Below are 27,577 nucleotides of genomic sequence, written 5' to 3'. Positions count from 1 at the left end.
TGGTTAGAAGATCATAGGACTAGTTATACTTAGGTGTTGCCTAGGCTGGAAAAGGGTGTACCAATACATCAAAGCACCAGGGATAGAGCCCCTTCCTACTTATGTGTATAAAAACATAAGAAATCCATAGCTCTTCCTAGTTTGCCCCACTTTACAAGAAATACGGATACTGGCTTTGATGGATGTATACAAGTATCTCTCAGCCTGCAGTTATGGACAGGTTCAGGGAGATAAACACCTGCGAAAAGTCCCTGGATTATGACAGTGATTTGGACCGAATCAACTGCTTGGTGCCCCCCCCTCAGGGACGTGTGCCGCACAAGTGCGCTGCCCGCCCGGCGACCGGGGACAGCCGAGAAGCCGCAGGCCCGTAGCCCATCGCCTGTGGGCGGGGGGTGGCCGCCCGTTCTTCCTCCGCAGCAAGTCTGTTGTGTTGCAAGTTTGTGCCGCTCTACACCGCTGGAAAAGCTCCAAGGCGCGGGGGGCGTATCTAGACAGCGAGCATGAGTTGTTCCCCCCCCCCCCCCCCAAGAAAAGAAGCTCCGCGGAGGGCAGTGAGCGGACGGGACGTTCTGTTCAGTCCTGTCCCGTCCCGTCCCATCCCGCCGGGGAAGGCGGGAGGGGGCAGGCAAGGAGGAGGAGTTTGGCGGGGGGGCAGCGCCGGTTTAAGAGGCGGCGAGCCCCCAGCCGTGCCGTTCCGTGCTGTGCAGTACTGTGCAGTGCCCTGCCGGCAGGATGGAGGAGCGCTACAGCAAGGCTGAGACCCTCGCTCTACGGAGGAAGCACATCGGGTAGGGGCTGGGAGCGCCGCCGGGAACGGGAGGATGAGGTGGAGGAAGGTCTCAGGCATCTGTACTGTGTCCCGTGTCCGTCCGTCCGTCCGTCCGTCCCCCCCCCCGGATGTGCCACTGCCCGGGCGGCCCCGCTGAGCACTGCGGGGGGCTGACAGCGCTGGGCATTCCCTCCGGGAGCGCCGGGAGGGGACACGGCTTGTCAGCCCTTCATCTTGCCAGATCTTCCGTCTGCCTCTAATTCCCGCGGCGGTGGGAGGGTGCAGTCGTTAAACACCTACATCACTTTTGTCAGAGATCAGAGCGAGCAACCTGAGTGTGGTACCCAGGTGAATTGTCTAAAATGCAGCTGTGCAGGGTTTGGGCGTTTGGTTTTGTTTATTTTAGGGTTTTTTGTGAACAAACTGTATGCTCCTGGAAAACGGACATCTCTGTTAAATAAAGTCAAGGAGTTTTCTTAAGCTAAGTGGGAGAAATGCAGGAAGGCTGCTAGCAGCTGTGACCTGAGCAATATTCCTGGCTGTGCACTTACCTGATTCCATTGTATTGCGATATTAGTTACACCAGAATGTGCAGCTATAATTCTTTTACTCAGTAGGTGTTGCTAAGTGAAAATAAGCCCAAATTGTTACAACCAGTACTGGCTGTTTGCTGATTGCATCCTAAATGTGTGGCATATATAGAAAGCTCACTAAAGATTCAAAAAAGTTGTCCTCATGAAGCTGACACACCAGCCTCTCTTTGGGGCCAGCTCAATATTACAAGACTTGCCTGTGCAAGGATTAGAAGATCAGATTGTGCTGGGCAACCAAAAGGAAACTTTCACAAATCAGACTGACCTGCTGTAGAAGAAAAATCTGTGGTCAAGATCTGGCCGATGATGATGATGGTGTGCATTGCTTTTAAAGTGTACCAGAGCAGTAGCTGAAGATGTTAGAAAAGATCTATGCAAGGGGGCTAGAAACTGTGAGAAAGAAAGTAAACAACTTAATTTTCTTGGGGTCCCATTTAGGCTTCACAAGTGCAGAATCTCAAAATAGCCAACAATAACTCTTGAGTTACCTGGAAACAACTGTGCTTATCCAAGGTCACATAAACATTACCAAAAGTTCAGGGAGCTTTCCTTCTGCTCAGTAATATTGTTCAACATAATTACATTGGCATGTTCCCACTGGGGGTCGGGAGGGGGAGAGAGTACTTTGGATAATTTTACAAGGAGTCTAAATTTTGCTGGAAGTGATGTAGGTTCTTATAAAAAGCTGGTTTTAAAGGTTTTATCCAGAGTAGTCAGGAAGAAATAGTGAGGGTTTTAAGACCTGTTCAGTACCCCTGAAAGTAAAGCCTGCAAAGCATTAGTGTTTTGTTCTTGAATGTGACCTCTATATGGTACTCATCCATTGCGTAATGAGTTTTTGGCTATAGTATAAAACAATGTTTAACAACATAACTTTATTCCCAGTGAGTTAATTGCCAATACATGTTTGTAAGGCATGTAAACAAACCGAGCTACAGCCTAGAAACACAGCAGGACATATAAGGACCTGGAATGACCTGCAGTCACTATGCTCCTGTGAAGCCACTTGCAGACAGAATCATGCTTTGAATGCACCCTTATTAAAGACCTAATTCTGTTCCCACTGTGCTTGAGGAGGGGCACGTGGGCTGGTTTTAATTTCAGCAAGAGCCCCACTTGCCCACTGTCGTGATTTAAGCCAGGACACCCACCATCTGAACCACTTACAAGCTCATTGCAGAGGGAGGCAGTTGTCTCCAGAGCTGCTGAAAAAGCATCAACACTCAGAGGAGGGGGAGCAACTAACAGACCTAAAATTATGTTATTTTATAATTTTTAATTTTGTTTTTAGACCTTCCTGCAAGGTTTTCTTTGCCAAGGACCCTCTGAAGATAGTGCGTGCTCAGGGCCAATATATGTATGATGAGAAAGGAGAAAAATACTTAGACTGTATCAACAATGTTGCACATGGTAAGCAGATTAACCTGTGAAACTGTTCCTATTCCTTAATTTCTAATAGGGATCAGAACATGCTTCTTCCAAGTGATGAAGTTCACAGTGCTTCTCTGAATCTCCTTGTAGTTCAATAACTGACTGCTTCCTAGTAATAACTAATTATTTTCCTCTCTAGTTGGCCACAGTCATCCCTATGTGATAAAGGCTGCAACAAAACAGATGGAACTGCTCAATACAAATTCCCGGTTCCTGCATGACAACCTTGTTCAGTACGCACAGCGTCTCACAGCCACCCTGCCCGAGAAACTCTCTGTTTGCTATTTTGTTAATTCTGGGTATGTCTGACTGTTTGGTTTTTTCCATTATGGCTACTCTGCAGCTGTTGAGATGGACACTCAGAACAGCTTGGTCCAAATCTTACTAACAAACAACAGAAATATTTCCAGTAGTGTGCTGTCATATTTGATGTGCTTAATGCAAGACAGCTAAAACATAAAACTGGTTTGCTGAAAGCTGTGCACACAAGGGGGAAAAAAGCAAGAAAAGCAAATTGGACTGCAAATTGGTGTTAGGTACAGAGTAGTGAATACAATCTGTAAATTGACGTATGACCTGGAAAGGAGTAGTCTTTTTTAGGCGGTCCTTTTACTCTGTCATTGCTTACTTTGCCAGAACAGACAACCTGCAGGGACTTGTGAGCAGAGGGGCTGTTACAGGTCAGACTAGAAGTTTGAGCCTTCATCTGAGAAGCAGGTTTACATTCTCTGATGCTTGATGGTGTAAGCACTGGGGAGGATGGAGACATCATGGAGAGTGGGAGATGGGGTTGGCATGCTCTTGCTTTCTGAGGGTTTGTGGCTGCATTGCACTCTTAGCTGCAAAGCAGTCTCACTTGTACCAAGAGGAGGTAAATGTCTACAAGCAAACTAGGGAAGGAAAGAAAGCATCTCTTTGTTTGCTGTTTATACAAAGAACCATTTTTTCTTCGCCCTCTTACATGGCATTTAGTCTCAACCTTAGCATTGTAATCTGTATGGTAACAGAGCCTGCTCTGTTATTATATCCATTAATCCCATGCTTCGTCTTCTGTATGAGAATACCATTTTAATTGGAAGCCCTTCCTCACTATTTTGTGGCTGTATCTGCTATTATGCAGGTCTGAAGCAAATGATCTTGCTTTACGACTGGCTCGGCAGTACCATGGGCACCAAGATGTGATCACTCTTGAAAAGTAAGTACATAGAGCAGCTTATATGAATGCAGCCAGCAACTCTTGCCATTACCTCAGAAGTGGCTTTGCAGTAACCCCCTGCTGTTTGTACTCTACTGCCTGCTGAAAGAAAAGCTTTGTTGCTTTCATATTAGAACAGGTCAGGAAATCCCTTTTCCGCATTTGGATAAACACAAGTCTTGAAGATCTCTGAAAAATAAGCTTGTCAGTACCTCAAAAGGTCAATCACCTGTTACAGGGCATTTCCCACAGAGACTCCTGAAGCAGTTCAGGCCAAAGTCTTGAATGCGGGTTTCCAACATCAATGATTGGTCTGGCCACAGAGCTGCTCTGGAGAAGGGCTTTCTGTCCATTGCACTCTACTGGACATGTTTCTTTTTGCACAAGTAAATATTCAGTGGGCAAGAAGATCTGTAACTCTGCAGCAGTGTTGCGCTGGTGCTCAGCTCTCTTTCGGTGAACACAAGTATGTGCACAAAACCAAGCAGCTCCAAAATCAGGAGGCACTGAGCAAACCACCACCCATGGGGATGGTGGCCAGCCATGTCTCTGGGTTTCCCTTGCTGAGATGCAGCTGTAGGCTTGGGTCTTCTTCTCAGGTTGTGATTAGAAAGTTCAGCCAGAGCAACTGAAAGAGCACTTGCCTCTGCTTGAACGGCACAAAACGTGTTTGACTCAGCCGTTCTCAGATCACTGTTAGCCTTCCTTGACTCATGTGGCCAAGGTCTGAAGCCTTTGAGAGTAGCTTCCACCAGGAGAGGCTGAGGATGGAGCTGGCTCTATCGCTATTTTACTGCAACATCTTCCTGAACACCACAAGGTATTTCTTTGACCTGATTCCCACACTCTGTAGGCCTTTATACCATAGCTACCATCTCAGTCAAGGAAGGCTTTCTGTCCTTTCTTGGTGTTCATTAGCAGATTTTGTTAGCCAGTAGGAAGTTGTAAAGAGCACAAAGGAGTTCAAACACATCCTCTCTACCATATTTGTGTGCTGTTAAGAGATTGTAACATGTCTTTGATTTGGTTTGAGGTTCCCTTCACTTCAAGTTTATGGCTGAAATAGAGTGTTTATTCCCTGAATGAAGCTGCTACATTCTTTAGGCTCAAAAGTCTGTTTCCTTGTTTCTAAATCAAATTGGGCTTGGTAGTAACCAGCTTTGGAATACTCTGTGATATAAGGCTTTTATATTCAAACAATATTCATACTTATCCTGAAAGTGGCTTCAGCCAAACATTCTAGCTTGTAGGGTCTTCAGGGCAGGTAGCAGTGTGCTGCTGCTGCAGATGATCCCCACCTTCATATGCAGTGTACGTTTTTGAGAGTCTCTGCAATGGTGTTGGGATCTAGTTGGCAAAGCTTGGGTTGGCCAGAGTGGTCCCCACATGTTGGAAATGAGGGAGCTGGACCCATCTTTCTACTGCTAGGTAAGGTTGCTAGGACAGCCACCTTAGAGGTAGTGTGGTCCAGGGAATGTCATCTTGGCCTGTCCCCATGCTGGCACTTGATTTAATGCAAGGAAAAAGCCTCATGGTTCCAATCTTGCTAGTGAATTAAAGTCAGTGGCAATTTTGCATTGTCTTTGAGAAAAAGACTGAGTAAATTAAATCAAGATCACTTAACAAACAGTGCTACTGTGTTGCAGATACAGTTGTTTGTTCTGGATTATTTATGGGCACAGCTGTAATTTAGCTCTTCTATACATTTGGTGAAAAGTGACTTTGATATTTAACACTTACACAGTGCTTACCATGGCCATGTTACATCTCTGATTGACATCAGTCCCTATAAATTTAATCAGCTGGGAAAGGACAGCAAGAAGGAGTTTGTGCATGTGGTAAGTGTGGTTTTTTGCTTTTTGTCATTTTTGTGCTCATTACGCAGCATACTGAATTACCCACTTCTGGTGTAAATACACTTTCATTCTGTTTTGCTGATGCTAGAGTACATACACTTGGCTGTTTATTAAATACAGTAAAATTGTTTGCTTTTGGATTTCTAAGAAGGCATTCATCTGTGATTTCCTTCAGAATGCTTCAAGTTTCCTGAGTTACTGCACTATATGTTACAAAGTTTGTAGAAATTAGCCAGTATCTGTTGTGTTGGTTTGGATAAAGATATGCAGGACATTTGAGTCTACTTCCAAAAACTGGAAAGGGAGACACTGCAGGTTCACACAGATCTGGGTATAGTGCTCATGGGTATCCAAGTGAGTGCAGTACAGTTTGATTTTCTGCCTGATCTTGACAAAGGCAAAAATCATACTCAGCCCAGAGGTGTACACCAAGCAGGTCTTTCCTAGCTGGACCTCCTTGCATTAAGCACACTGTTGAAGTAGTATCCACCTTTTTATACCACTTCCTTTCTCTTATTTATTGAACACTTTGTAGAAGCTGGAAAGACATACAGATTTGTACTGTGACTAGGACACCGGAAGGGAAGTCACAGGCTGGAAAACCCCATTTTCATGTTGCAGAAATGGATCTTTCTGCAAGAATCTGAAATAAGATGATGGGTGAAGACTCAGTATTGTGTCTTGGAGAGAGGAGGGATGGTCTTGAAAGGTGGAGGATGTAGGGACAGTCTTGAAAGGTGGACGATGTAGATGATGGCTGTTTCAGCAACTGTTGAACACATCACAGACCTGGATTGAGTTTAAGCTCTTGTAAGCACTTTTGCAATTCCATGCAGAAAATCAGGCTGTGCTATTATTATTTTTCTGTGTGGAAAGACCAAAAATGCAGAGCAATAGAAAAGAAAGTAAATGTTTCATAGAAGGATGGGCTCAAAAAAAAAATAAATTCAAAAATTGGTCTTTTCAGGCTCCTTCTCCAGATATCTACAGAGGGAAATACAGAGAAGACCACCCAGATCCAGCAAGTGCTTACGCTGAAGAGGTGAAAAAGATTATTGAAGAAACACAGAAGAATGGACGGAAGGTGTGTGTTTTGTGCTCTGTAAATGCCGAGGTTTCATCTGTTAAGTGTGGCATGGGGGCTTGAAACAGGCAACTAAGGACATGTTTCTTTACTCAGTTTTTCTTGCTTCCCCCCATCCTTCATTTTCTGTGCTGGGTTCTGCGTTCAAAATAATAGCCGTTTTTCTACCTGATGCTCTTTATCGTAGTATTTCTAGGCAGCAATGAAGGGATCAATAATACAGATGTAAATAAGCAGATACAACCAAAGCAGTTTGATATATCATTTCATGCATTGAATCAATAGGTTGTGAATATCTTAGGGCAAGCTGTGAGGTAAGATGAGAAACTGTACAAATTCTAGCAAGGATATATCAAAGTCTCCAGGACAATGGGGTAAATATACTGGATAAAATCTTGATACATTTCCAGGTCTAGTAGTTTAAGGTAACTCTGTAGTCATCTAAAAATGTATACCATTCCCATCATATGACCTTGATAAAACCAGACAATTTCTGAACAAGTTTACCTAAAATGCATGTTAATGTTTTGTATGATGGCTTTAGAGTTTTGAGACATGTAGGGTTTGATCCAAAGCCCACTGAAGTCCCAGAAGGCTTCAGTGGGGGTTGGAACAACATGTTCTCATCTAGTCCAGTTCACTTACATCACTCTTTTAGTTTCTTCATCAACTATTTTTTATTCTCTACTAACGGATAGTTTTGTTTTTTCTTCCCTTGTTTCCTTTCTTTTGCATATTTCTTAGGTTTTGATGACATAGACCTGTGGCAGGACAAGTTGTGCTAAAGGCTAAGCCTCACATGCTATGGGAAGCTTCGTACTCTTTGGCCGTAGCATGCCTCTTCAAATATAGTGTATGGTTCTTTACACGTTACTGCTCGGCCTTGTTTCCAGGAAGACTGCACCAGCCCAGAGAGACCACTTGATGCTCAGGGAGGGGTTCACAAGTGGTGTGGGGATGCAATCCCTTAAATAGCAGACTTATGCCGAGACTTTGGGGTAATATCGTATCTCTGCTGCATAGACCTCTGCTGTTGACAAGAAACGAATTTTGATGTTCCAGTGTATCTGATCCGCTGCTCTTACCCTTACTGACTTCAAATAACTTTCTTTTTCATTCCTAGCAACTGGAATTATTTCATCTATAGAATTTTTCTCCTCTTTTGTCAAGTGCCTTATGCTGACATTTTACTTGCATAGTTAACTTGCATTAAGCAGGGGTGCCCAAAGCGTAGCCTCAGGTCATTTTACAATTCAGCTTCTGCCCACCTCTAGCTGGTGTTCAGGATTGAAAAAAAGCTGATCACCACATATATGCATTACGGGAGAGCCTTGGCATTAAGCAAGTTTCATTAACCTCTTGGGGAAACAGGAGTTTCACACACAACATGGTGGTGTGTCTCCTGTAAATTGAAATCTGTAAATAAGTTTGCAGAGCTCCCAGGAGCCTGATCCAACATCCACTGACCATCCGTAAGTGTCTCCCACTTCGACAGCTGTAGGACTAGGGCTTAATATAGGTCCTTGTATTCCTATCAGGTTGCAAAGGTGGCCCTGGCTACTGCAAATTTGGGCACCCCAGATTACAAAATGAATAAATTCTTTAGCCGTAGCTGTTGTCAAGAGGCCTCAGTTGTCCAACCCATTGCGTGGTTAAATTAAAGCACACATTGAAACACGTATTTCTAGGTTGTTAGATAATTGTGTAAAGGCCAAGCAGATAAGCACAGTTCTCACCTGAGTTTGTTTCTTGTAGATTGCTGCCTTCATAGCTGAATCCATGCAGAGCTGTGGAGGCCAAGTAATTCCACCTGTGGGCTACTTCCAGAAAGTGGCAGAGTACGTACATCACTTCAAAAGGGTGTAACTGGAAAATGAACTAAAGAAACAGGTTTTTCACTATAGGCTTATGCAATCAATTAAGCTATCCCTCTGTGTTGGGTTTGGCTATCTGTGGTTCCTTTCTACTTTTTGAAGAGTATGATTCCACTTCTATTTTTTTTGTTTATGGAACATTAGCTAACGAGTTGTTTTTAGCTGGATAATTGTCTTTCCTTTTCTATCTTTAATACTTAGGCCACCAGTTTGATGGAAGATGAAGCTGAACCTTCATAGATAGAATACTGCAGTACCATTACAGTGCCCTATTCTACATCAACGTATCAGATTTTTTTCTTAACATTTAGCAAACTGAAAATTTTATCAATTGAAATAGCTATAGCTGTGCTTCGGCAGCCACATTGTTTCTTTTTTCCTAACCTCGTCTCTCACTGGAGAATTTCTGTAGTAGAAGCTCCCCTGTCCCAGATTGCCTGCTTGAGACATGTACTGTAGCACTAGTCATTGAAGCTATTCTATTTGTTTTCAGGTATGTGCATGCAGTGGGTGGAGTGTTCATAGCTGATGAGGTCCAGGTTGGCTTTGGCAGAGTTGGGAAGCATTTCTGGGCATTTCAGCTGCAAGGTGAAGACTTTGTGCCTGACATTGTCACCATGGGAAAACCCATTGGCAATGGCCACCCTATGTCTTGTGTGGTCACAACAAGAGAAATCGCTGAAAGTTTTGGTGCTTCTGGAATGGAGTATTTCAATACAGTAAGTTTGTATGTGAAAGATTACCTTCTTTTATTTTGGTCTGCATTTAGCAATTAGAAGTTGTTCAGGTGATTTAGCTAACATCTGCAGCCATCACCGCATCACATTACTTGAGAGTCAATCACAGTCTAACATGTAAAAGCAAGTGAGGAGGCTTTTAAATATGTTCTGTATCAAGTGATATATCTTAATACGAACCAGCACTAGCTCTCTGGCAAGCCATGCATTTCAGCTCACATCCATAGACATAAATTCTACTTTGCGTATCTCTCCCTGCTCTGGAATGTTGGCCATGTAAAATCTCATTTTCTAGGACAGGCTCTGTGTTGGTGGCACATGTACCCTGGCAGACTTTGCTCCGCAGTTTTCACCTAACAAAACCCTAACAAAAAAAGGTGACCATTTACCACTAAACATTTGAGCTGCATGCATGCCACAGAGAAGTAGCTTTCTTCTCGTTTACCAAGTCCTCTTTCTGCTCCTGTGGCTGAGCCTTCTTCCCAGCTACCTTGAATCCTCTGCTTTTAATGGAGTTTATACCCTCTAGTTCAAGAAATAGCAGATCACCCACCCACTGCACTTCACAGGAGCATTTTGCCTGCCCATGTAATAGGCAAACCATGAGAGCAGCTTGAACACTTTGGCAGTGAAATCTTCAAATTACTGAAACTCAAAGTAGCCCCTCCCTTAGGCCTCCTACACTGTCCAGAGTGTTAGGGGATGGTGCTCACAGCCTGCATGGCATAAAATCTCCGCCTCTTCAAGCATTCCTCATGACATGCCAATCTGGAGAGGAAGAGTGAAGGATAGGCACAGTTCAATGTTTCTTGATGGGTTTTGTTTTCCTATTTGTCTTTACTATCAGTTTGGAGGCAATCCAGTGTCTTGTGCTATTGGTTTGGCTGTGCTGGAGGTAATAGAACAAGAAGATCTCCAAGGAAATGCTACACGTGTAGGAAATTACCTCCTGGAGTTGCTGGCTGAGCAAAAGAAGAAACATCCCTTAGTGGGAGATATCAGGTGGGTGCCTTACAGCAACATCAAAGAATAATAACTGCTAGAAAAATAAGTTGTGGATGCTGGGAATACAGAACCATTATGTCATGGTTATGCTACACCTTTTTTTAAATGGATGACACAAACCTGATACTGATATTTTTCAAAGTTGTCCATCCATCTACTTAGAATTCAGCTTCAGAATTCAGCTCTGAAGTGCAGTCATTAGAAGAGGTCTTGGAGAGAGTAGGAAGAAGAACCATCCATATGCGATAGCCTAATTGTCAGTGCACTGTTGGGATGTTGGACCTCGTTCAAATGTCTGGTTCATTTCACTTGGAGATGTTAGGGTGGGTTTTCCTCATCTCATGTTACTACTATGAAAACTGCCTTCAGGTTGGGGAAGGAAGAGGGTATTGAGTTGTGTTTTTTTAGTTCTTAGTTTTGGTTATTTGTCTTCCATAGCTCCCTGGCTTGAGGTTTGCAGGGTAAGAGAGAAAGAATATTATTCTGTCTTTCTTAATTGGCCACATAGCCTTAATAAGCCAGCTAAATCTATTTATCCAGAAATACCTGTTATCCCACTTGATCATCTGAAGTAGCCAGTGCCAAAAGATGGCTAAAGAGAACACCCTCCTCTCTTTCCTGTTCTTTCTCCCTTGTACCCCAGGAAAGGGAACTGTAGTTTATAGAAACAGGTTTTGCATTTTCTTGCAGCAGAAGGCTGGGGTTACTGACATTGGGTTTCACTGGTTTGTATTTTTTTCTCTGCTCCAGGGGTGTTGGGTTGTTTGTTGGAGTGGATCTGGTGAAAGATCAACAAAAGAGAACACCAGCCACAGCTGAAGCCCTTCACCTTATTTACAAGTAAGTGGCTTTTAAAAACTGTGTGCGGTGATCAAGCCCTCCTGATATTCCCCAGCAGTTAGTCATTAATTTCAGTTTAAATTTGTGTAGCTTTTGATAACACAGCACAAGGAAAAAAAAAAGTTTCAAAATGTAACTTGGTCACAGTATAGTTTTATACCTGTGCCTAACACAGAAGTTTCCTTTTTCCACAGGCTGAAGGAGCATCAAATCCTTCTTAGTGCAGATGGACCCCACAGAAATATACTAAAATTTAAACCACCAATGTGTTTCACAATGGAAGATGCAAAACACGTAGTGGAGACAATTGATGCACTTCTCACAGGTATGTATGCTTTGGTGCTCAAAGTCATGCTCTTTCTAGATGACCCATTTGGTGATGACCCATTGATGATGACCCATTTGGTGCTCAAAGGAATGCTCTTTATAGATCACCCATTAGAAACATCAGCCACCATAATCTAGGCCATTATATGCAAGATAAAGTAATCAGTTACATTTCTTACCACTTGTCCAAACTGCTCTTCTTAATACCAATTGCTATAAATAAATAAAAAACTCCATATAAACTTCATCCACATTTCTAGCCAAAATCCTGCTCTTGATCCTTTCTCTTACAAACATAGTGTTACTACTCATTTCTGGTCACATATGCTATATGTTAAGGAGCATATATATTCATTCAGACAGGCCTGAAAGACACTGATGAAACACTGGTGAAACTTTCCATAAGGTGCTCTACCCATTTTGTTTTATTTTAACTGGCGTACTGGAACATGATTGCCTCACTCAAATTCAGCCTGAAGGTTTTCAGGCTTCATTTATCTTCTACCTGGGGACCAATCCAGGGGAAAATAATGTACACTAGGTATACTATTAGCATAAGGACTCTTCAAGCCCATTTGACATTGAATGCTCCCATCTCCTGAGATTGTAACAACTGGAGTTAGACTAGCATAAACTGGCTGGACAAAGGGAGAATTCAGCACTGAAAGGTCTGTCTGAACCCCCATGCTACAGTCAAGCCTCTAATTTCATTCTTTTCTAAACACGCTCAAGCTACACAGTCCGGATACGTTAATCATGTTGCCTCAGAGAAGTATTCATCATTCTTCAGTTATTCTTCTCTGTGATAAATGTTCAGAGGAATAGCTGATTAGGTATTCTTTACTTCAGCCAGCTGTTAAATTGACTGTATGCTTACTTACCCCAGTTTATACTTAATTCAATTATTTTATTATGTGTTTTAGAAATTGAAGAGGCCACTGGAATGAAGATAGAAAATAATGCATCTGCAAATGCACAGTATAGAAGAAAAGTATGTTTTGATTTATTTTTTTAACTCTTATTCAGATAGGTGCTTGGCAAAGCAAACATAAATTACTTCGGTAGAGCACACCTTCATTTTTGGAGGTGTGAGTAGCTCTGTGCCTTGAAACTGAGCTCAGAACATAACCCGTTACTAGAAACCTGAGAGGATTGTGTTACTGGGGCAAATTTTAAAAGAGCTGAGTAATACAGACCTACGACAGGAATCATGTTATAGACAAGCCCCTCACCCTGTCTGCCTTGTGTGCAAACAAGACCAACCAGACTTTGGACTGCACAAAATTGTGAAGTCAGCAGTCAACAATGTTACTAGTTCTGAGTATTGCATGCCACTGATGGCTATTTGGCTTTCTTAGCAAGCCTTCAGCCTGGAAGGTGTCCCAGGTTTTCGGAGAATGCCAAGGATTTTCTTTCCACCATAGCTCTCTGAGTATGAATGGCTGACATGCATCCAAATTAGGACTTATTAGGTTGCAGCCCCAGCTTCAGATAAATCATCTATAATTTCTCACAGTCTTAAAAACCTGGCACCCACCGTGTTTATAGGAAAGCTCACCGAGCTGTCCCTTGGTGAGTTTTTCAGTGATACTGTGAATAGTGCGAAGGCAATATCTGAGCTGTCTAGGGATGTAGTAATTAAGGCAGAGACCATATGGATTATTGGTTATCTAAATGATACTGGATTTGGGGTGCCAGACTCCTCTTACAGACATTTGTATACATTCGGTTCAATTTCTTTCAAAGCTAAAAAGTTGTGCCACTGAAAAAGGAGAGTCAGAGCTACCTAATGGGAACCAATTCCAGTGGCTGCTGGTTGGAAGACGTGTACGTGCCTTCATTGCATTTCATTTCTGTTTCAGACAATTGAAGGGAGTTCTCAATCAGAAGGTGCAAATGAAAGCATCAGCCATATGAATGGAGCTGCCTGCAGACAAGAAAATGGCCTTTATTCTAAAAAATGCTCACTGCCAAGTGAAACAATAAGAACATAAAGAAGGAAAATTTCTTCATTCAGTTTGAATTTGTGTCCGGATTGCTTTTGAGAAGAAGAGTGCAGTAGTCAGAGTCCTGTGACCTGTTTGAAGCCTAGTCCTACCTTCCATAAGCTGATTGAATTCCTATTAGCTTCAGTAGGAGTTTTTAATACTTTTTCAAAAAAAGACATGAACGACAACTGCACCATGTGGCTTGAAATCTAGCTGTGAAAGAATGGACAAGGGATACATAAATACCTTGGTGCTGATGGCAGGTTTGACATAGGTACACGAACTCTGGAATCTGTACATTTACCTGTATTACACAGAATCTGAATTGCTTAACCGTACAAGCAAATGCCAATCCTATTAAGTCTAAAATTATATGCTTAACATGCTATTTTAACAATATTTTAAATTTCAATATTTAATATTGAGATGTTAATTACTTCCCATGTTTTAATGGCTGAATTCACAAAACAATACCTGAGAAAGAAATCACTATTATCTTCCAGTGTAACTTAGGTCCTATGGACCATATTCCCAGCTAATGTAAATTGGTATAGCTTTGTTAATGTCAGTGATGTTCTACCAAGAGTCTACCACTGTGTGTGTAGAGACGTGATGTTTCTGCAGGGCGTTCTCACTTTATGTGCAAAGAAAATTATGAATCTGGATCCTAATTTTCTATGGATAAAGCAACTTTTATAAAGATAACTATTTATATAGAGTAAGAATTTTTCTTTTTTCTTTTTTTTTTCCCAAAAGTTTATATATTGAACCCTCTCAGTCCAAAAAATATGCAAGTAGAATATGTGTCATTTCACACACACTGATTGATTGAATCTAACCTGAGGGTCTTTCAAAATGAGGTTGCCAGGGACAGCCCAGCTTGCATTCCCGTGGATCTTAGTTGTTTTGATCCCATTGTAGCAGTGCTGTTACTTTTTGTCAGTGATGATGAAGTCACATGCCAGTTGCATGGGATCCTGACACGTAAATAGCTATGCTAACATTTGACGGATCACTAAAATGAGAGGACCACTGCATAAAACATGCATGCAAACATTGACTAACTGTGCTGCAGATATTTTAGACTGACTTGTCAGTGTTAAATTTCAGCAAGAGCACACAAGACCTGCTTCTGTTTAATACATATTCAACTCCATGCTATAGAAGATACTAGGGGCTTTACAAATCGTTTGTACTTCAGAAAAAAAGGACAAAGTATATTTATTTCCACTTCAGTTTTAATTCCCTGAGTTTGCTGTTTTGTAATTGCTGCTAATGACCCTACTGATACGTCTGAAAATTGAGCACCTTATCTAATTTCATGTTTTCCACAGCTTGCTATATTAATATTGATGTTTGTGGTGTAACGTCTTCCAGCATCTTCAAGCTGGCTTATTTTCTGTTTCATGATCCTTGAATAATTCTTCCATAAAATAAATCTCTTCTTATTTGTAACTATGATTTCCCCCACAAAGAGGTTTTTTGTTTTAATTTTATTCTTCAGTAACACCTATTTGATGAGGGAAGTAACTTCAGTTTTGGCTGGGGGTTGTCTCCATGCCAAAGCAGAACTGTGTTTCTTCAAGGTCTTACATGGCCCTCAGCTGCTGGCAGGTCTTAACTTCCAAGCCAGATGCTGCCTCAGCTGCCACAATTCAGCTCCTGCTAGCCCTGCACCAGGAAGGAAGATGTAAGTCTTTCCCAACATGAAAACACACAAAGACCTTAAGTTGAAATAATTTGGTATGTGTCCAAAGGCACGGTTTAGATCAGTTCCTGTATGGAGTGCGGCTGCTTCCTATTACACCTCATCTGCTGCACATTGCAGCAGCAGCACTTCCCAGCAAGCAAAAGCTTGTACAATTGATTGGAAGGGTTAAGCTCAAAGACATGCAGACCACCAGTTGTCTACATGGCCTATGGCACTGGCTGTTGTGGTAGGTCATTAACATTTAAGTTTCAAAAGCATGTCAAGAATGAAAAAAAAATATAATCCAAGTAGCCTAAATCTGAGGGGAGGCGAAGATTAAAACCATAAACACAAGGGGACTCTTCTTCTGCCTCTACAGTACCTGCATCTTGCTTCTGCATATGCTGAAATAAATGGAACAATGATTGCTCCAATTTTCTAGTGTTTTTCACCCCGTTTCTGCTTCACAAGTTGGTATGCAAGATGCAAGTTACCTAGAACAATGGTCTATTTTCTTTAAACAAGAGAGGCTATCGATTCTATGATGCAGGCTAAAAAAACCCCAAACACTGTTATTTAATTAAAGGAGTCAATTCAACAGTTACCAGGAGTAGAGCTGGATGTACTAGATCTGCTATGCCATTGTTAATGTTCCTGCATTATCTCAGAGTCCACCTGCAAGATACTGTGAAGGGCTTACTAATTAAAAGAGACTGACTAAAGAATGGGAGAGTGGAAGCAGAAATAATTTAGGTTAACACAGAGAAAGTAGTTCCAGTCAGCTGAATTGATCGAATATATTCTCTTCACTGAACAGGCAAGGCTTTTTGCCCCTTTCCAACTGTTTCCCTTTTTCTTCTTTCTACCTCTCCCCTCCTGCCTGTGTAATTCCTCATTTAGCCATGTGGTTCAACCTCCACCCTAGCCCTTACATTCATCAGATGTCTCTGTAAGCCAGTTCAACTCACTAACCTTGCAGAAAAAAATAAATCAGTCCTTTTTTTCTCCATCAGTTTTCTGCAAGGCTAATGAACAAACTCATGGAGGAGGCCTGAGCCTGCACAGGCCATGCAGCAGGAGGAAGAGACAGTGGGGTGAGGGAAAGGCAAGACTCAGTGCCAAGTAGGCATCAGACACTTAGTTAGTTAGTTACTTTTATCTTCACTTTAGCTCATAATCCTATTGGAAGCTGAGTCAAGGTAATTGTATTGCATTCTCATAGTTTACCACTGTTTTGATCACTTTTATATGTTATGTGTAAGACTTTCAAGCAAATAGACTGGTTAAATCAAGGGGAGAAGAGAGTGCTTGCTGCAAAGTCTAATGAAAGAGTGACTCTGAGAGCCTCAACCCACTGCCAGTTAAGTCCCGTACACAAAAGCAAGCAGGACTGAACCTTATGGTCAGAAAGCTGTGCTTTAGACGGCACTGTTCTGGGAAGAAGAATCAGGATCAAAAGCTGCCACATCAACACACCACTGCCACTGAACTGCCAGGGAAACAGAGCATGCCACATGCCCGCGTCTGGGTGAATAAGCCACAGCCTTAGCTCCATTAAACATTGCAATGGGAATACATTGAGTAGAAGAATTATGCAGGAATATTATATCTTCTCTGTGACCTTTTAGATATATGGTTTCTGAGACAAATAACACAGTCTTACCAGAAAATACATTTATAATCTTCATAGCTGCTAAGATCAGTGGCTCTGAACTGACAGACAGCATGGACACAGCAAAGTCCAGAAGTGAAAAGTCCCCTGAAGAAGCAAGCTGTGATGATATAGGATAAAAAAGGGGAGATGGATGAAGGGGACTAAGGGACAGGCCTGAAACACTTCTATTTGCCAATTTCTGCTTAAAAAATATAAGCATTTGCAAGCAGAGCAAATTAGCTCATAGCAGCAGAAAGGTTAGTTTAAATTTCCAGGTTGCTCAGTGATGACTTGAGCAGGTGTTCTAGCAGTATCCCTTTTCAACCTGGACTTGGCCTGTGCTGCTGCCATCGAAGCTCTGGCAGGATTATGCAAGGGAAGATAATGCCAAATGACTGTGACAGGATTTCCGTATCTCCGCTACCCATACAAATTTGCATTTTCCCACCTGGACCATTTGATTTTGTTGTACCTGTGATTCAGCAGAAAAGCTGAATTAGAAAAGACAAGTTATGCTTTTGCATTTCCCACTGACTTGTGTTGTCACTGGACTGTGTCATGTCATCTCTAAAGGCTTCCATTTCCAGAGATGCAGGGTATCTTACAAAGACCGTAAGGGAGATGTCTACGCAGCAGGACTCTTCAAGATGATATTTCATAAGGAAACATATTTGGCCCTAAGACCCTAGATACAAAGCTGCAAAAGTTTAAAGCCTTCACTTAGCTTCACAACTCAGGATCAATCTGCATTAAGCAAAACAACCTCCAGTCTCTCCCATCTCTGCTCACAGCCATTCATGTGTGTTAGGGTAAACACCGCTCAAATATCACAATAACATACATTTACAACAATGTGGAATTAAAAAAGAAAAAAGTGGAGGAAGTAGAAGGGGAAAAAACATGAAGAAATGTGTTTCAGTACAGCACTAAAGGTTGGTAAAGCTCTTTAATAATAGCCCAGGCAAAAAGTCTTGTAATCCCATGAAATTCTGACATCTTTCTGTCTGTTTACTTCCATGTATAAAAGTAGCTGTAATAACCTTCATTATGTTTTTTAAGGTTAATCACTGTATCAGGCACAATCATAATTATATAGCACTGCAAATCACAGAGTAAGTTAGCTTAATTTACTTATTTGCAGTTACTTCTTCTTATTCCCTACTTGCACGTGGCTTTGTCAGGAACTAAAGCCCTATGATGTTCAGTACAAAGAGACCATTTATGTGAAATATAATGAAGCAATGGAGAGACACAAACACAGAACAACAGGGAAGTCAGCAGTCTGGCTAGCATCTCCTAGGAAGCGTGAAGACCTGTAAATACATTTTCAGTTGGCACAGGGCACCTTTTTTTAAGCAAAAAGAAAGCTTTTGGTCTCCATGACTTAAGTTTCTTCATTCTAGTCACAAAATAAGACATGAAAGGAGTTCATCTGGAAAACGTGCTGCTAACACGCTCCAGTGGCTTGCTCTTGAGAACAAAGATTTCTGTTCACAGTACTTACAATTAGCTCTCAACTAAGTTAGATTTATTCTACTTTCTACTAGGCAAGACACAGATCATACAAATCATAAATAAATTGAACTATAAGAACAGACTATATTTTGCACATTCACCTTTGAAGAGTACCATTATAGTACACGAGACCTACAAGTCTTAGTTAGACAGGACCAGAGTCCCTTCCAATTTTTGTGTATATCTATGCAAAAATAATCACTGCATTTAATGCTGCTTTCTGTATTCACAGCCAAATGAGGACATGATTACAGGTAGTGAAACTCCAGTGAAAAAATTGCTTCAAGTGTAAGCTAGATTTGATGGAAGAAATGTTTATTTCTGATGTAGATGTGTAAATATCACAAATATCTACCAGTAAAGATGGCATCTTCACTCTTTTCTTGCGCAAGAAAAATTGCAGTTACATACCCATGAGCATCGTATGAAAATATTAGCCCACAAATGCACATGTCTTCATATGAAGTCCATAAGACTTTTCCTTCATGCCCCTATTTATTTGTTCCCTAAAACCTGATGAGAACCCTGTTCTCTTTTTACTACACTTAACCTATGCTATAAATCTTTGACCACTTTGGATTTGAGAGCGGGAGAATGGTGCACACAGGAAAACATGCTAAAAAAGCACTGTGTATTTGCATGCCTCCCATGGGACAGCCAAAGCACCAAAAACCTTCATGTGCTGCTGAGTACCCACCTCCAGGTAAATTTACTATTCTACTTTCTCTTCCAACATTCATGAAGTTATCAAACATCATCTTCTTCCTCCTTGTCCCTCAAAAAGTTTGGCAGCTACTGACAATACTGCCTTCTGTATAAACTTGCTATTTCACATTCCAGAAGAACAGTAAAGAAGAAAAAATAGCAGCTGTTTATACAGGAATTTCTTCTATAAATTATATGTGTGCATGTAAATTATGTATATAGGGGTGTGTCTGTGTATTTATCTTTTTATATATTTATAAACACTTATTAATGCATGTATACAGACCCATTTCAAAGCAATTTATCTTTATGCTCACACATATCTCTTTATGCTCAATAAATGTAATGTGAAACAGAGGGAATCACTGTTTGGCATGTTTTTGAGATTAAAGAAAGAAATTTATGAATGGGGTGGGTCTTAGTAATTGCAGATGAAACCTTGAAGAATAACTGCCAAAATGAAAATTGCCTCTCTTCTTGCTTTTCCTCTCACACCCTCCCTCCCTCCTAAAAAAAGAAGTTGGAGAGAAAGAGGCACAGCTACCTTCCCTAATCTCCTTTGTCTCAGCCCATCCACAGACTGCCCTACTCTGGCAGGTTCCTAGAACAATTGCTAGGGGGTTGGAAGTCAAAGGTGGCAGCTGTGGCTCTGGTAACAATCCCTCTGTGCTGCTGAATGGTAAATTAGCTCAAGTTTATTCTTTCTTTCCTGTTTTTCCAGACTGGCTTCTAATTCAACTAAGTGCTTTATACTTACACAATAAACCCCAAGGCTTGCCCAAATACAGCACTGATTATTGCAGAGTGGCCTAGCAGTCACACCTGCACTTTCTATCTCTGTATTTTTTGCCTTCTCTAAAAGAATGCCACTTCATTTGCAATGTCTCCTTGCAAAGCAGACACTGATTTTGGCTCCTGCTGAACATGGCTTGCAGCAAGCTGCTCAAGGGGGAAGGCTCATGACAACCCAACCATAGGCATGAAGAGCAGATTGTGTAGGGAGAAAGTGGTGACACATTCCAGCCCATGGGCAGCAGGTTGTCTTAAGCAAGAGGCAAACAGGAAATAAAAACAGGGAAGCAGAAGAATCATATGACTTCAAGCACCTTCTAAGTGCACAAGGACAGACAGGAGAAATCTCTGCCAGCCAACAGAGCACATAGCAGTGCCAGTGTATTTCCCTGTCTCTCTTGCTAATGCCTATCTAGAGCATATTATAATCCAGTCCATAGTATGTACTTGCTGAGAGCCTTAGAGCAGCAGTTCTGCCTCATCTCAGACCCAGGAGTCTGTCCCAGTGTGTATGCAATGAAGGCTTTCTTGAACCAGCTGAAGTTTTTTGGCAGCACACAAGTGTTTTCTCTTGGTGAAGCTCCATAAAAGCCTATGCAGCTTCTACTGGTGCACCACATCTGCTTTGCCCTACCTGTTACTGAACCAAACAACAGACATCAATTCTTCATTATCTGGGTTTTCCAAAATATGGTCTGCCTCACATGGGAAAAGACACACTAGGGCATCAAATTCCACCGGTTTAGAAACAGTTTTTGTTTCTCACAGCAGAATTTAATTTTACACTGCCTAACATTCAAAATCTCTCAAGTCTCATCACTTGTACAATACCAGTGGAAAAAAAGAGTCTCATGACTCTGTTATGAGTCCATTTTATGTAACATGTTTGCAGTGAATGATTAAAAGATTATTGCTTAGTAAGTTTTGAGTAGTTGCCCAGAAATCATGCATGCAGAGCCAAATACTACCATTGATGTTTAAGCACTTTTAAAAGGATTAACTAAAGGAGACCATGCCAGAATTCATCTTTTGAACAGCGAGGTGTGCTTGCCATTGAAATGTCAATGACAAACTCAACATTGATTTGAAATGACGCAAAATGCATGGGGAACTTCATTCTCCTGTTGCTTTAGATATCAGCACTAACGTACACTGAAGGATGAATACATAGTAATGAAGTTAGTGATGGCCATGATCCAGGCAAATGGGGATGTGTAGTCTTATGTCTTTGGCAGTTCTCTTTGTGTTCCCTTTATGAAAGTCACAAACATTCATGTGACCCAGTGGGCTGTTCAGGAATAATTTACATCTGTAATGCTATGGCTACTGTTCACAGAGATTTCATTATTCCTTAACAATTCTCATATCAGGCACATCAAAAGTTGTGGTGTAAATGCTTGGGCAAACACAATCATAGAAGAATTCACAAGGTTCCCTATTGTTTAGAAAATATAGGGGTTTAGTGCCAGCTCACAAATTGTTTGTGAAGAGCAAAACCAAAATAAACTACAAATGCCACTGCAGATTTTATGACTAATTGCCTTCATTAAATGCTTTTGCAATTAGCTCAAGTCTAATGGAAGGGCTTGCCTGTACTTGCAAGTTAATTCTGACCAGAACAGAGTACATGTATATTGCAATAACTACTGTAAAATAACTTGTATGTGAAAACCTGTTCTGGAATCAGGCTGCCTCATTCCACTTTAGATTAATCCACTCTGAAAGAAAGAATTGGGATCTGACACATATCAGAGTTGAGAGGCCTTTTTTTAGAAGTACTTGAATTTGAAACTGTCTTTCTCTGTTCTCTTTTTCCCTTTTCAGTATGCTTTTGGCATACATTTCATTCAGCTCTGCAGTAATGATAAAGGAATAGTAAAAAAGAAGGGAGCCCTTCTGGACTGTATTGATTAATTCCTCCTGAAATCCTTGGTTCTACAGCAAATGTTGTAACTAATGATCTCCAGGTATCTGAGGCCTCTGCTTGTACCTCTAGGTTCAGAACTTCATGACCACAGTGCCCAAGATCCCTATGTAACTTGCCTAGCCAGCTCTGTCTCAATAACACTGCAAGGAGTAGGGAGAGGATCAGCTTGGACACTAAAGCTGCACAATGAATCACTACAGTAGCCAGTAATAGTACTTTTAGAGAGATGCATAGTCTTGCACAAGGTTTTAGTTCCCATATTCTTTTAGAGCCTCTGAACATAGCGATGACGACACTAGCAATCAGTGGCTCTTTAGACTGCTTTTTGCTCCTTTTGCCTGCAAGAAAAACAACCAACGTGTTAATTTCCAGTACCACACAGCAGGCCAGAAGCGCTTACATGGTGACTTTTAACCCTTGTGGAATGGGATGATAAACCCCTTCCAAGGGGGCTCATAAAGTAAAAAAGGAAATGCTCACCAGATACTCTCTCTACTGGGAATGCATGGCACAACTGCTGTACAAAAGGTAGATATATAAAATTAAAATAATAAAAAGTCAAAGCAGTGGCAATAGATGACTCCAGATCATTCAAGGTTCTCTGTATTTCTCTTCCTTGGCTGTGGCTCTGACTGTCCTGAAAGCTGGTGCTCTGAACAAAGCTGCATCCTAGCCTTCAGCTAGCTGGGCAGGAAACTCAGTTTTCAGTACTGTGCTTTTGACCACAAAGCATACACCTGGGGCCAGGAATTGATGTGACAGCTTTAGGCTGGCTACTACTAGATCAAAACCTCTGTGGCCACAAGCTATATAGAGATGATTCAGTACAGATTCAGCTTATTAAATACAGTGAGGGAGGGGGAAGACAAGCAGAGAAAAGGAAAGTTTATTTTGATGGATGTTATGCCACATGAGGCATAAACTGTCCTGCTGCACATAGCATAGAGTCTATAAACTATAAATGAGTTAGTATGTCAAATTTGATAGAAATTCTATCAAGTGTATTCATCTCATCTCTGTCAAATCATGACTCTAGGGTGCTTCACAGATGAGCAGAGCCAGTATCTGGTACTGGATGGTGCACCCTGCTGCTGGCAAATTAAATACCACACTCACAGATGCCCAACAGAGGCACTCACTACTCTGGCAAAACTGCAACTATAAATCAGCACACCAGGACTTAGATAATCTTTGGATTCTGCCGACGAAGAGTGCTGCTGAAGATGGGACCCAAAGAGCTACTGAACATGCCAATGATGATGATTTTCAGTTTGAGAAAACAAAATGAGAAAAAGAAGAGATGCAGTGTCTCCAGCAGGAGTGTCTCTAGGCTTCAGCAGCAGTATGAACTGAATGCAAGACGGCTAGCAGCAAACAGTATATTTTAAGATACGTAAAATCTCAGTGTGCAGCAACAGTTACAGTACTTAATTAGGCATGTTGACACTTGAAACCCTCTGCGGCTTGGGTAGGAAGCCACTGGTATGAATTTAAAGTAACCTTTATGTGCTATCTTCTATTTCACATGAAAGTATCCAGCTGGAGCATGATACAAACTGAGTTCAGGGACTACCACTAATTTGTAACAGCAGGATCAATCTAAAAAAGACAAGGTGCTTCAGATTAGGAGACATTATAATCTACATTCCTTATGACCACCACAGGGAAATGTTTTGATACCTATGCTGCATTAATTCCTTGCCTCCACAGACTGTTCTTTTTTTTAAATGCCAGGGAAGCACATTTCCTCAGGGGTTTCAGCATTTCAGAGGTCTGGACAAATCCTGCAGAGTAAGAGAAACAGAGAGAAGAGTGTGCATGTCCATCCTGAAACATGCATGTATATACCTGAGCATCATGGAGCTTTACACATGAAAGGGTGTGCCAAGCTTCTGCTTGCTCATTAGCTCCATTAAGCTAGACATCTCTTAAATTTGTTAGAAGGGGCCATATTCCCAGTTGGTATAAATTATCGTGGTATTTCTGGCTTCAGCGACGTTATGCAAGTCACAAGAGCCTTGGATCAGTATCTTTATTCATGCACCTGCATCCCCAGTCCCATGCGTTCAAGCTACTGTATGAAACATAAAATGTGAATTTACTGCTTTTACCCTCAAAGTGCATAGACAGCCTAATCTGAGAGTATGTGAGCTGGTGGATACCAATGGGGTGTAGGTTTGCACTTCAGGCTATCTTACACTAATATGTCATAAAAAAGAAAATATTAACACAAATTAAACAAGCTGGTTGAAAGAGTCAGCAGGTTGGCTTGTAAACAAGAATCACGCTGGCTCCACTTCATTCCTAGCATTAATTTCTAGCTAAATAATCAATTATAAGTGTCTGAGAAATTATGTTTACCATTTATCTGGAAAAAATAATTCCCCTTTGCCCCTCATATCCTATCAGAGACCTCCACTGTGCTCACATTGCCCTACTCAACCATCACAACTCCTCTCTTGGCAGCAGTGACTGAGGGATATATATAGTAGCTTGTTCACTAGATAAGTGCAACATTTTATAAACAGAGAGAGAAAAGGAGAGAAAAGCCTCTCTGCTGCTACCTCTCCTTCTCCTTGCTATCCCCCCAATACCTTCTGAGCCACTACCACTCACATTTCACCTCTGCCTGCCATGTGGGCTCTCTCCTCCTCCCCATCCTCTGTTTTCCTGCACTAGTTCAGAAGCCCAGAGGATTGTGCTTTGCTAAATGTCATGCTTCAGCTTTGTGTTCATACACACAAGAGTGAAATAAGCAGCCACAACTGGCAAGCAGTGCCCAAAGCACTTTCCCGACCTGCAGTGAAGCAGCCATTCGCAAAGTTTTGGGCAGTGAAGCTCCAGGAACTGATTCCCAGAGTCCACCTTCTACCTTACCCTGCCCACAACAGAATCTGTTTTTCTCCACTGTGGCCAGTGACAGTCCCAGAAGGAAGAATTCAGGGCAGAATTCAAACGGCACTGAACGAAATAAAATACCTTGTTTTTATGTCAAATACCAGCTGTACTATCATGTGAAAAATGTCTATTTTAAATAGATACTTTGAAACACTTTTCCATTCAGATAGCTCACAGAAGCTCAAAACCTTTGGTACTCAAAACCTTTCAAGCACTCATGTTTTACCATGTTTTCCTGATGCTGAATTTAATGAGCAACATCTACTTTTTCCAGAAATCATATATTTGATACCAAAGTTTAAGAACCTCTACTTCCCTTTTACCTTCAAACCCTTATATGCTGATTTCAAGCATCATTAAATACCTGGGTACAAGGCGGTTAACCTGAATTGAAAATTGAGTTTCAGCAGATTGTTTAAATTACACAAAATACCTGTGTTAGATAATCCCCTCTCCAAATTCATCATGAGTAAAGTAAGAAAAAGTAAGATCATAGCTAATCCTCAAGAGGTACCATGTGTTTTGGCTGAGGAAGGCTTCACTGTAAAATTAGTTGGTTTGTAAGCACTATTTTTATTATGCATGGCCATTCTCTAAAATGGATTTGGTTCATTCTTTGCCAAACACAAATGATCAAAAATGATGAGTTAAGACCTCCACTGATCATCAGCTTTTCTAAAAACTTAGTAACATATTAGAATATTTATTTGTCTTTTATTTTTAGGGTGTGTGCAATGGCTTTCAGTGAAACCACTTAAGAAACCATCTTTCAGAAAAAATTAATCCTTCTTCATGTACATGGTCAAAGTAACAGTTTCTGGTGGAACACACTTTCAAGGAACACATCTAAAAATGTGGAGTTTAAAATAACCTTCTGGGTAAAGAACTTCTCCAATATGCATTGCTTCATCTGTTAAACTTAGAACTACTACTGCATAGACCTACTAACTTGGGAGAGATAAAAATACCCTTAATGGGCCATAGCATTAGGCTAAGCCTTACTTCCTAAACCCCACACACCTCTTGCCAAGCCCACGTAGAGGATGCTGTAGAGTTAGGTGTCTTCTGCGTCACATGGCTTTACCACCTCCCAGTGCTGTTTACCATGATCAAACATTACTCTCCTCTTGCATCACCCCACTGACAAACTGTCACACCACCTCAAGTGCTCTGGAGCACATGGCTTGTCAGGCAAAATCACACCTGCTCAGTGCTGAAAGCTCTTCACAGATATGCTGAAGGAGACAAAAAAGCCAACACGAGAGACCCTTACCTCCCTATGAAGCCCTCAAGACAGAGGCTGTCAGAGGGACAGGGGCTACTTGTAAAAACACAATTGGCTCTGCTTTACAAAACCCAGAAATTGTTCTACCAAAGTAACAGTTCCCTCCAAAACACCACAGTCTTGTATGTAGCTATGGGGCCACCAGGCTGGATAGTGCCCAGGGTACACCTTCTAAGCTGTTCTGGATGCAGTTAGGAAGCTGGTGCAACTAGCAGACCATTCTCAATAGGAAGGCTGGATGCAGACATTCTGCTCTGGAGGCTAACACTGATGTGGGCCATTCTGGGTCACAGGAGTAGGTGGCTATGATTAGGACTTTGTGTATTTTAGTACAAATGGATTAGGCTCTTTGCCCTTTACATCTTTTGCTACTGTTATTTCTGTTTCTTCTAAGATTGAAAATACAAACCTTAAGTTCTTCATCAGTTGGCAGTCTGGCTTGGCATAGAAATTAACAATTTAGTCCCCATACAATTTTTCTTTAAATCCAAATGTGAGAAAAATGTGGATCTCAAAGCAAATTTTTTGGTTGAGTCCATGTCTAATTTTACTATGAAGCAAATTATGCAACAGGATAACCTGCTTACTGTGTTTGTTGAGTCACCTTCCTCAAAGGCTTTCATAGGAGGTGATATAACATCCTAGTAGGCTTACAGAATTAGTGACTGCACATTGACTGTGTGACAGAAACAGTGTTGGACTGGAAGAGAGAGGATATTTTCTAAGCTCTGGGTAAATATGTCACTTCTGTGTTTTTATATTGCAAAGGCCCCAGGCATAGGGAAAACAAACGTTAACAGGATGTGCAAGAAACATTACTTATCCTTTGAAGTCTCCAAAATAATGCAGGAATTAACTTATTTTATTTCAAGCTAAAAACAACTGAAACAAGCCCTTTAAAGTGACTGGCATTGATCTTTGCTTTTCCCTTCCCTGACTCAGACTTTTTTGAGCCATCTTGAGACTGCAAGGGTTCAGTGACTTGCCTATGCCCTTCATTAGCAACAAGCTTTTGACCCTGCTCATCAGTTTGCAAGACTGGAATCTGTAATCACAAAAACTGGCTCTTTTCCCAGGTTACGTATGATTCAGGTTAAAGAGAGGGCAGAGGGAGCACTGGCCAGCACATACACCCTTTAGAAGTGCCTAGATCACAAGTTAAACAGAATCCTCATAAACTGCCATTTAGTTGTTTTTCTGCATTTAATGCACTGGGGGTTTTTTTTGTTTGATATTTAATTTCTTACTGAACCTTGAGCAACCTGCTACAACACATGACATCACATGAGTAATCATTTGTCCGTGGTTAGTTACTATTAACACTACCAGGTAGCTTAGTCAATAATAATAAAAAAGCAGAAGCGCTCAATAAATACTCTTTATCTGTATTTAAAGGATCTCCCTCTTTG

The 27,577-nt window shown here is 41.4% G+C and overlaps 1 protein-coding gene and 1 long non-coding RNA gene across 4 annotated transcripts in view; one reads left to right on the top strand and one right to left on the bottom strand.

The window, feature by feature from the left end:
- The window catches only part of LOC133213161 (uncharacterized), a 403,544-nt gene that overhangs the window by 96,324 nt on the left and 279,643 nt on the right, over positions 1-27,577 (bottom strand). The window lies entirely within an intron of this gene.
- On the top strand, positions 636-15,676 carry ETNPPL (ethanolamine-phosphate phospho-lyase). Of its 3 annotated transcripts, XM_061355176.1 has the most exons (13): positions 636-791; positions 2,657-2,775; positions 2,936-3,095; positions 3,917-3,991; positions 5,736-5,829; positions 6,815-6,931; positions 8,687-8,769; positions 9,299-9,524; positions 10,390-10,544; positions 11,298-11,387; positions 11,582-11,712; positions 12,638-12,705; positions 13,577-15,676. In XM_061355176.1, the coding sequence occupies exons 1-13, from the start codon at positions 736-738 to the stop codon at positions 13,706-13,708; spliced, it is 1,506 nt and encodes a 501-aa protein (XP_061211160.1). In that variant the 5' UTR covers positions 636-735; the 3' UTR covers positions 13,709-15,676. The 3 variants fall into 3 exon arrangements, with proteins under 3 accessions (XP_061211160.1, XP_061211161.1, XP_061211162.1); XM_061355177.1 differs by lacking the exons at positions 12,638-12,705; positions 13,577-15,676 and adding an exon at positions 11,830-12,428 and having other exon boundaries at positions 11,582-11,763; XM_061355178.1 differs by lacking the exon at positions 2,657-2,775 and having other exon boundaries at positions 644-791.

The sequence above is a fragment of the Neopsephotus bourkii genome, unplaced genomic scaffold (assembly GCF_033783945.1).
Source record: "Neopsephotus bourkii isolate Nb327-2 ecotype Australia unplaced genomic scaffold, CSIRO-AGI_Nbou_v1 NB_787, whole genome shotgun sequence".
NCBI lineage: Eukaryota > Metazoa > Chordata > Aves > Psittaciformes > Psittacidae > Neopsephotus > Neopsephotus bourkii.
This window is presented reverse-complemented; position numbering and strand designations above follow the sequence as displayed.

Coding starts and splice junctions, on each gene's coding strand:
- ETNPPL (XM_061355176.1), top strand. CDS start 736: ATGGAGGAGCGCTACAGCAAGGCTGAGACCCTCGCTCTACGGAGGAAG. Junction 9,525..10,389: donor GAATGGAGTATTTCAATACA/GTAAGTTTGTAT, acceptor CTTTACTATCAG/TTTGGAGGCAATCCAGTGTC. Junction 11,388..11,581: donor GCCCTTCACCTTATTTACAA/GTAAGTGGCTTT, acceptor CTTTTTCCACAG/GCTGAAGGAGCATCAAATCC.